Below are 10,447 nucleotides of genomic sequence, written 5' to 3'. Positions count from 1 at the left end.
CAATGATGTGTCTCAATTCATCTTGGTTGTGAGCTACTATTTATAATTTATAAGGAATTGATAACATGATCTTCTGTGTGGCACCACACACCATGTTATCTACAATATAAATTAAATGGACAACTGCATTAACATATATAATAATATAAAATATAAATATTTGACCAAAGTGATTCTCATTTCAAATTATTTCAAAATATATGTTCATACAAAAGTTAGGCTTATAGTATACATCCTAACAATCTCCCACTTATACTAAAAGACTATGCTACCATAAATGTTGTCATACATCTGATTCTCATCCCCTCAACATGCCTATCAAAAGCTCTCGCCGGAAGGGCCTTAGTGAAAGGATCTGCCAGGTTATCTACTGATGTAATCTTGGCGACAACAACTTCTCCTCGCTTTATGATGTTTCGTATCAGATGGTACTTGCGCTCGATGTATTTACTTGCCTTATGGGCTCGTGGTTCCTTCGAGTTTGCTTCTGCACCACTGTTATCACAATAAATTATGATAACTTTGGACAAACCAGGAATCACCTCTATGTCCATTAAGAAGTTCTTAAGCTATACAGCTTCTTTAGCTGCCTAAGAGGCTGCTACATACTCAGCTGCTATGGTAGAGTCTGAAATATATTTTTACTTAACACTCCTCCATTTTATGACACTACTACAAAAAAGCTAATATACAACGCTCTTTATGCGTTGTCTATCTGGCAGAAAAAGCGTTGTAAGAGCTCCTGTTGTAAAAGGGGGGTCGTAAAGACAAACCAGAAAAGCGTTATCTTTGTTAACATCGACAATACTTTTTGCAACGTTTAAAAAGCGTTGTCCGTGGTAATAATGACAATGCTTAAAAGCGTTATTTTTTGTGGGTACGACAACACATTTAGCAACGTATAAAAAGTGTTGTGATTTTGTTTCAAACTACTTGAATTCTAGGACGTTTAAAAAGCGTTGTTTTATTCTTAATTCACATTTAAAAAAGTATTATCTTTTGAAATGAAATATATATTTTTAGCAATAAATAAAAATCATTATATTTTCCATATACAAAATCATTGCCTATATTTACTATGAAAGTACAAAATCCATTATATCGAAGTTAAGTCTACAAAAGTTGCAGTAATAATCCATTACATTCAAGTTAAATTTACAGAAGTCGTAGTAATAATCCATTGCATCCAAGTTTAGCATACAAAAGTCAAAACCTGTGTGTCTCAAAAAAACAACCCCATGTACGTTCAAAACCTTTGTGTCCTAAGTGTGTACCCATTCAACAGTTTTGTGCAACTGATCAGCCTGCCAAAGATCACATATATTTTAGTTAAGTTACTACATGCACAACACAAGATAACAGTGGCTTTTAGCTCATATATATATATAATAAAATAACTCATGATTATTAAAATATGTTTACTAGTGAATGAAGAAGGGAAAGAAAATGAGCTAGAGAAAGGAAGAGTGATCAGAAGGAAGAGGGCCACATCTATATACAGTGATGATTGTCTTATCCTCAAGTTAACTCATTGATGATTTCTACCTGCATGCATCACAAAAGCTTAATATACAAATTACAAATCACTAATGTTGAAAATAAAATGACACAAGATCACAAAAATGTTTTTTTTATCATTATGATTAATTAGCTATCCAAATTTTACACGGTGTGTTTTCTTTCAGTAAAAGAAACCATTAAACACATCCTCAAACCATCATGTTATTGACGAGTAGTAACATGTACCTTGTTCCAAAGGAATTACTCAATTACCTTGAATTTGTTTCAGCAAATATTTCAAGCGCTTGATCCCTTGTCACCTTGATTCTCTCAAATGCTTATTTTTCTTGGAACAAAATATGAAACAGAACATTCAGTGTTGTCGTACATTTTCCACATAAGGTAAATATTTAGCATTCCTTTTAACAAGATATATACAAAAAAAATTTTCAGTGTTGTATTATATTTTCCACATAAGGTAAATATATAGTATTTATTTTAATCAATCAATATTAAAGGTAAATATCTAGTATTACTTTTATTCAAACTACATTACAGTGAAAAGCCTCTGGATTAGATAATTAGACGTGCTTGTATCAGAATATAAAGTAAAAGCGTTCCTTTAGTTGGGACAACTTTTTCTTAGCCTATATATCTTAAGAATATTAAATAATGTTGTTAGAAAAGGATTCAAATGCCAAAAAAATAGAGAAAACAAGAGAAATTACCAATTATGTAAAACATTATCAGGCAACATATAATACTTAAATAAATCATACCCCAACAGCTTTGCTTGCCCGAGACTGAATTTGGTTAAAATTCTCCTTGTTCAATGTCAAGTCATGATAGAAAGCATCATAGTAGAAACCTTGCAAGATTGTGAGCCAAGATGTCTTTAAATATTATCCAGACAAGGTGAAGGACAAGAAAAAAAAAAAGAAAAAGTAGCAATTAGTGGCAGAGAAAGTGCTTCAAAATTAGAAGACAACCAAACATTGTAATCACCTCTCCTCTTGTAGTACATGGTCCAATGCATAGCTTGCATCCATACTCCATCTCAAGGGACTATAATGACACAAGCAATAGCCATATGATAGTTAATTTCATTTATCGTGTGTAACTGTGCTAATTTCACATTGTTTATACAGAACTAAGAAACGAGACTCAATACAATAGTACTTGTCCTAGAATGTGAGCACTAGAATGTCAAAAGGTGTCACGCCCCTCATTGTCATCAAATTTAAACAACCTAAGGTCTGAGTCACCTTCAAGAGGTCTTGTCATGTCCCAGAGAGTTCCATTTACCTTAATGCCAACATAAGAAAGGGAATATTATAGACAATGTTGAAGAAGATTTTGCTAGTAATAGTCAACCACAGAATAATTTACCTTGATTGTCAGAATTAACTAATGAAAAAAGAAGGGAACTAGTGTGTGCTCCTACTGCTTTTCCTTTTTAATACAGGTGTCATGTCAGTATTTAACTAGTGTGTGTTCCATGTATGGATAACAATCTCCAATCTCCAAGTGTGGCAGCAAACAAACCTAAACAACATGAACAGGGAGCAGATGCAGATCACATTACAACTAAAAGTGCAATAGCAATATACAACTGTACTGAAAGTAATCTTAACTAATATTACTGATTAAATAATTAATAGTGTGTTGTGCAATCCTTACTTCAGGGAGCGGATGCAAATCAATACAGCAATGGACAAGAAAATGGTAAATCCATGTGGCTTTGATTAGTGCCTCACCATATATAACTTAGTTCTGTTTGGTAGTTCCTATGCATAAAGATAATTATTTTACCAATTGCACTAAGAATGAATGGCTACAAACAAAGCTAGCAAACCATTAGAGAAAAATCCACATTTCTAATTTGTTCTTTTATTAATTTAATTTTGCAGTTAGGATAGTGTGTGAATTTATTATTTTAGGATATGATTAATGGCATGCTAGATCTGTCACTAAATCTAGTAAAGAATTTTGCTAGTTACGTGATTAATTAATGCCATATTGGATATATTTTAAAAGGGATAGTATCAAGAGGCTCTTCCGGAATTAAGTATAATGGCTCAATTAAAAATTCTAGTGTCACAAGTGAGGAATCATTAGATAGGTTAGGACCACTATCAAGTCGATTGTTGGCCGCTTATCAAGTCAGAGTAAGGAAGCATTATCCACACAGGTTTTCACAATCCCTTTGGCAAAATTCAAGTGGTGTCTGCTTAATAATTCATCTCAGACATTTCATGTGTATTGGAATTTTATAATTTCTAAAAAACTACTGCTGCAACCTACAACACTTGAGGATTTATCTTCCAGGTGTTGGGAGCAGCGGCATTCAGTTGCAGGAAGAGACGATTTCTAAAAAGCTAGAGAATGCATTGTATACAAGTTGCAAGAAGGAAATTTGCAGTGCAAATAAGATAGCAGAGGCGTATTTAGAATGCACATCAATTGATGATTTAGTATGGTAAACTTTACAAAGTTAAGATCCTACTGATTACTGAGTATCTCTATCTCCATAGAATCTATAGTCTAAGCTCTACATTGTAACTTAAGTGGTCGTGTCTCTTTCTAGCAAAGACTTACAATGGGGGCAGTATAACTGCATAGTTGGAATCAGCATTTCCCCTTCAATAATAATATTAAAAAATGTACTCCTGAAATGCTCAAGAAAATAAAATCTTTAGAATGTTCAGAGACAGATCACCCACTGATCTCAATCCAATCTAATTAACCAAACATAGATTAGCTTTATTTTATCCCATTCCGCATTACTTCAAAAACAAAGTGTCACTAAATAGCTGGTGCTAGAGCTGTACATAATTTTACCTCCGAAAGTACAAAGCTAATGAAAATACATGACCAAATATCCATCAGGCACCAAATTATGGTAGCGCTAGCATAATATATGAATTAAAAAAAAACAAAAGAACAGAATATAAGACTTTTAAGTTATAAAAATAAGTTAAATCTGTGCTACTCTAGTGCAAAGGGATTACCTTGGCCTTCCTAGCAAAAATAAGCAATTCAGCATTTTTGGTCAGCCGCCACAGCCATCCACCGCCTTCAGCCACCACAGCCATCCACCGCCTTAAGTCACCACAGCCATCCACCGTCGTCAGGCCACTACAGTCCACGATCAGGAGAAGCAGAGCACTGGGATGTGGCCCTTGGCCAGCGGTGTTCACCCCGAGAAGATGCTCGAGCAGGCGACGACTCGTCTCTAGACGGATGGCGAACGACGTGGGAGAAGAACAGGGAAGGAAGTGCTTGATTCCGGCAATCTCCTCCGCAAAAGTGGCAACCTCTCGGGAAGAAGAAGAACCGACAGCTTCGGCTCCGATCGTTGGGAGAGGCGAAGGGTCGGTGGCAGCTAGAGTTGCACCTTCACCACCTTCGCCGTCGGCTAGGTTTCCACGGGCCTTTGGAAGTCGCCGTCTGCTTCGGCTCCGATCGATGGAAGAGGCAAAAGGCCGGTGGGAGCTAGGGTTACACCTTCACCACCTTCGCCGCCTGCTAGGGTTCCACAGGCCTTCGGAAGTCACCATCTGCTGCGGTTGGGAAGAAGCAGAGGAAGCACGGTGCGCGACGGGGGGACAGAACTCACAATCGGGTTTTTTGAGGAGCTACACAAACGCAAGTTTTAATTAAACCCTAGCTTTCTTTCCTTTTGTTTTCTCATGGATGGCAATCAAAACCTGAAGCGGATGGTGGTCGGAGGCCTCATCGATGGTGATTCCAGAGAGGGTAGCGGTGTGGAAGGTGAGAGAGGCAATGAGATTCACTAGGGTTCAGACTTTGAAGAGCGAAGCGGAGGGAAACGAGTGGATGGATATGGTGATGACCTCGATATAAAATATCATCAAACACAATACTTTTTAAAAAATAGTTGTCTTTGATTAAAAAAAGTGCTAATAGACAACACTTTCTGAAAAAGCATTGTCTTTGACCCCCAAAAAAATGCTAATAGATAATATTTTTTGAAAAAAATATTATCTCTAATTTTTAAAAGACAACGTTTTTAACTAAAAATGTTGTTAAATAAAAAAAGACAACACTTTTGACAAAAACTATTATCGTTCTAGCGTTATGTATTAGGTTTTTTCTAGTAGTGTGGCTCCACCTCCCAAAGTAAACACATACCCCGAAGTAGATTTACTGCTATTCCTATCTAATTGGAAGTCAGAATCCATGTAACCCACAGGAAGCAAATGATCTACTTGGTAAACCAACATATAATCTCTAGTCCTTCTCAAGTACTTTAATATATGTTTTATCGCAGTCCAATGCCCCTGTCCTGGGTTACTTTGATATCTACTAACTATGCCTACGGCAAAATAAATATCCGATCTCGTATATAGCATCGCATACATTAGACTTCCTACAGCCGAAGCATAAGGAACTGCCTTCATTTCCTCTATCTCCTTTATTATCTTAGAACACATCTCTTTAAATAAAGGTACTCCATGTCTAAAAGGTAGAAAACCTTTCTTGGAGTTCTGTATGCTAAAACGAGCTAGGTGAGTATCAATGTATGAAGCTTGGGATAAGCACTACATCCTTTTCTTGTGATCTCTTATTACTTTGATCCCAAGAATTTGTGCACATTCTCCTAAGTCTTTCATATCGAACTACTTGGATAACCATACCCTTATGTCTGATAACACTTTGACATTGTTGCCAATGAGCAAAATGTCATCTACGTATAGTATAAGAAATACCACCACATTTCTGTCATACTTCTTGTATACACTGCCATTCTTCAATATGCCGTCAATGTAATCGCGTCTTTCTTGCTTCCTTCTCAGTCACGCCTCCGGTTATCAACATTCCATCCTACTTTTCCAATAAGCAAAATCATCCCCTAAGAATAGAGGTGGTCCTGCGGTGCTGAATCTTTCCTTATGGGCCATTGATCTAGAACACAGAAAGAAAAAGCAAGAAATGTTCCATGAATAGGTCTTGGATTAGTAGTGCGGGAAGAAGAAAAATTTCGAATGAAACTAAAAAACTTTATAAAATTTGATATTAAATCGAAAACCTCCTCAATCAGTGGTTGCACTAAATTCGAGAACCCCGCTCTGATACCAATTATAGGATCGAGTAAAGCGCTAGAGGGGGTGAATAGTGCTTTAGCATTTTCAACCAATTTTTGACATTCGATTGCGAAAGCTTAAAGTATGAGTGCGATAGCGGAAGACTTAAAGTAAATTAAAAATAGAAAAGTAAATGAGACGCAGGGTTTTTTTACTTGGTTCACAACCGAAGGCTGCTACTCTAAGACCCACTGTCTTTGACCGTTTCCGACGAACAATCCACTATAAAACTTATTTCCTCATAGAAACAAGTTGAACGATTATAAAACTAATCTCGATAACAAAGTTTATAGAGATTAAAAAATGAATGAGTACAGAACTTTGTTACCCAAATCACCGGATGTGCTTGATCTTTAATTGCGTGTGATTCCAGTGTTACGACGTCTTTAGGGTTGCTGCTGGTTGCTCAGTGCACTGTCGTCTCGACAGAGTTTACTCGTGGAAGTATCGAAAAGTGTATCTCGAGCCTCTGGTTGACATTGCTTTTATAAGATGCTCATGTTGACCCTAGATGATCTCAGGTCGACTCTAGCTAGGCAGCGATCCTCTTTCTCCGCGTTGACTTCGCACTCAGGTCGACTTGAGTCCCTACTCAGGTTGACTCTAGTCCGACGTGGAGTTTACCGATAAGCTTTGCCTTTCACTGCAATATCTGGTATTCAGGTTGACTTGAGTACCTACTAAGGTCGACCCTAGTTCAACGTGAAGGGTTTTTGATATATGTCAATTTCCGCTGCTATTATCTAGGCTCAGGTCGACTTGAGCTTCACTCAGGTTAACTCCAACATCTAAATCTTGGATAATTTATCCCAGAGTCTATGTACTTAACCTCTCCAACCAGCACTAGAAGTTAGCTCAAAAACATGCAAAGTAAGGTTTGGAGAGCCAGTTCCTAGAACTGTATCTTGGTCTTAACTTTAGATCTCCAGTGAGACCTTGGGTTAGACTGACGCCTAATATTCCCCTTGGGAACGCGTCTTGACCCACTCCTCTCATGAGAGTTTACCTGATGCCAACCAAGTCCTCCAGACTTGTTGGACTTTTGCTCGACTCTGTCTTTGGCCCCTAGGATTTGTTGCTGTGGCTCGATCCTTTAGACCGCCAAGACTTCACCATGTCCTTTGATCATCTTGACCGTACATGACTGAATTTGTGCCACGCTTCTCGATCCTCCTACATTACATGGACTTTCATCTGGTGCTCTTAAGTCTGCCAAGTCTTATGCCTGATCCTCTAGATCAGGACTTGTCCGTGCCTAGCCTTAACTAGGACTTAGTCCTTTACCTAGTCTCAACTAAGACTTTATTCAAACCCGTGCTCTTTGCACACTTAGATCAGCAATGTTAGCCCTGTTAGATTTGAGAGGTGTCCTAAAGCAATCGCCTTACGATTATACAATTTATTGGATAAATAGCAATTCACTATTTGAGTGCACATTCCATATGTGTTTGATTGGATCACAAACTCAAATACTGAATGTCTGTAATACGATTCATAGCATGAGAGAATTTGTGATTGGATCACAACTCGTGAGCATCTCTACATGTGCAATTATGAATATATTAAAATTATCCCTAGTCGAGAAATTGATGAACACGGGCGTTATCGATTTTGTTGAGACTAGCACGTTTTGAACTCCTTGGTTAGCCAAGCAGCTGATCTCACTGTTGTCGACATTAGATGTTGAGAGTTAAACATGGATGTTGGTTAAAGGTAACCAGTTCATTGGAGTGACCTGCTTTGAGACTTCATATGGTTTAATATATATGTCAATGAAGACCTCAGTGCAGCTTAAATGTGAGTTTCCTTTGACTTGCGATATTCAAGTCACCTTGGTCATGGAGGCTTATAGTTTGACATCTTAAGTAAGCATCTCTGAGGAGGTGTGGACCCCAGATGATTGGGTATGTGTCAAAGTGCCCAAAGGTGTTTGAATAGCCCATAGAGGATTCACCGCTCCTTTGAAAAGGAGACGTATACCTTACGGTCGCTTGGTAGGATTGTTACTAAAAGTCGTTGGCCAAAGCATTACATGTTAAGAGTACGATACTCTTGGATACATGTATAAGTAACTTGAATCTACAGGACAAGAAAGCAGCTTGGGCTAGATGTGACGTAGTCAGCCTAGTGGGAACCGACACATAGACCATATCCTGAACCAAGCGGGTATAAGACGTTGAAAGGAACAAGGCACGATTCAGTGTAGCTGCTGAAGGGTGTAGCTGCACGAATCATTGATTTTTTTATCAATTAAGGATCATGATGTACTACAAGGTGTCACTCATGATTATTTCATAATTAATGGTTAATTACGGGCGACCAACATAACCAGGAACCTATTGGGTCACACGCACTACAAGTTCTCCGAAGGACTTAAAACGAGTTTGAGAATTGGATTCTCAGAATGAGAGAAATAAAGTCTGGTCAGACTGGACAAAGGATAATATGATGGAACTCGTCTTATGAAGATGAAATGAATGAAACTGATTTCGTTCAAATCAGAGATCGTTTGATTAGTGAACCAAATGATTTGATTTTGAACCAAAATTGAACCAATTTAGTTTGGCTCATGATGGAGAGATTTTGGCAGAACGGATGTGATGAAAAGCTTCATCTTATAAAGATGAATTGAACAAAACTAATTTAGATCAAATCGGAGGTCGTTTGGTTACCGAATTAAGTGAACCAAAATTAAACTGGTTTGCTACAGTAGTGGTTCAGTCTGCTACTCGGTTTAGGGTTTTTTTTGTTCTTTCTCTTTGTGTTTTCCATCTCCTCCACCGCGCTGTGAGAACAGAGGTCGCGATCCCCTTTAAAACAGGGATCACGACCAAGAACCCTAATGGGTTTTGCCGCTGCCGCCGTTGCTCTTGCATCCGTCGAAGAGAAACGCGATCGCCGTTCCTCGTGCATCCGTCGGAGAGGAAGACGCAAAGACTCAGCTCGGCCGCGGTGGTGAAGAAGAGCCCCAAAGCCTTATCAACTGGACTGCTCTGCTCCGTCAAATTTCTGCTGACTGCAAGCGTGGGAGGTCGCCGATCGCAGCCCTCAGCTTGCTTCTCGAGCACTGACTTGGTCGACCATCTTCCCGAGTGGCGACGTGGTCGACACACTTCTCGAGCGGCGCTCCTATTCTGCTGCCACCACCGCTGGAACATGGCGGTGCCCTTTGTTCTATTGCCACCGCTGCTGGAATGCGATGGTGCCCTCTTTTCTACCGCCACCACCGGAAGGAAGGGCGCTCTTCTGCCCTGCTGCCCGCGTGGGAGAAGAGCCCCGGAGCCCTATCAACTAGACCTCTTTACTCTGCCAAAGAATTATTCCATCATGATCGAAAATAGTTTTCGATCGTTTGTCAGTTATCGATAGTCAAAGGTTGACCACCGAAAACTATATCGTGAATATGATTCTCGGTGATAGTTAGAGAGCCTTGGAAAAATCATGACAAACATTGTTGCATGGTTTCCGGAATAAGGCTTCTCTCAATTCGATCATCGTCAATCATCGGCTAGTACCTGATGAGCGTAGGTTATATATATATATTCTAGTTATGTTTACGCTCATCTACTTGTAATTCATTGCATATGATCTACGTTGTCACACCTTATTCTTTTACAATTGCATATTTTTACTCTTTTGCTCAGAGATCTGTTTTTTGTATATTTTGCTTGATAGTATGTGATTTAGAGCCAAAACGATACATTATTGATGGTGGAGCAAGAAATGGAGAAATGAGATTCGCACTGGCCGTGTTCGTCATCATGGGCGAGTCTCTATTAAAGTAAATACGAAGAAACGGAGGAAAATGAACAAAAGAGCAGAACATGGCCGTGCCCACC

General features: G+C 38.7%; 1 protein-coding gene across 4 annotated transcripts; it reads right to left on the bottom strand.

Moving 5' to 3' along the window:
- Positions 1-1,130: 1,130 nt before the first annotated feature.
- LOC141815559 (threonine--tRNA ligase, mitochondrial 1-like) lies at positions 1,131-5,300 on the bottom strand. 4 transcript variants are annotated; one of them, XR_012600562.1, is made up of 5 exons: positions 4,512-5,300; positions 2,506-2,565; positions 2,280-2,368; positions 1,774-1,846; positions 1,131-1,304 (listed from the first exon to the last, which is right to left on the bottom strand). XR_012600562.1 is itself a non-coding variant. In XM_074703508.1 (5 exons), the coding sequence occupies exons 1-4, from the start codon at positions 4,593-4,595 to the stop codon at positions 1,817-1,819; spliced, it is 288 nt and encodes a 95-aa protein (XP_074559609.1). In that variant the 5' UTR covers positions 4,596-5,300; the 3' UTR covers positions 1,131-1,304; positions 1,774-1,816. The 4 variants fall into 4 exon arrangements, 3 of the variants coding, with proteins under 3 accessions (XP_074559609.1, XP_074559610.1, XP_074559607.1); XM_074703508.1 differs by having other exon boundaries at positions 2,280-2,393; XM_074703509.1 differs by lacking the exon at positions 1,774-1,846 and having other exon boundaries at positions 1,131-1,545; positions 2,280-2,393.
- Positions 5,301-10,447: the final 5,147 nt, after the last annotated feature.

Source organism: Curcuma longa, chromosome 21 (assembly GCF_044706935.1).
Source record: "Curcuma longa cultivar G26 ecotype Majalengka, Jawa Barat chromosome 21, ITB_CL_G26_1.1, whole genome shotgun sequence".
NCBI classification, from domain to species: Eukaryota; Viridiplantae; Streptophyta; class Magnoliopsida; order Zingiberales; family Zingiberaceae; genus Curcuma; species Curcuma longa.
The sequence above is the reverse complement of the archived record's forward strand: the minus strand, read 5'-3'. Positions and strand labels throughout refer to the sequence as shown.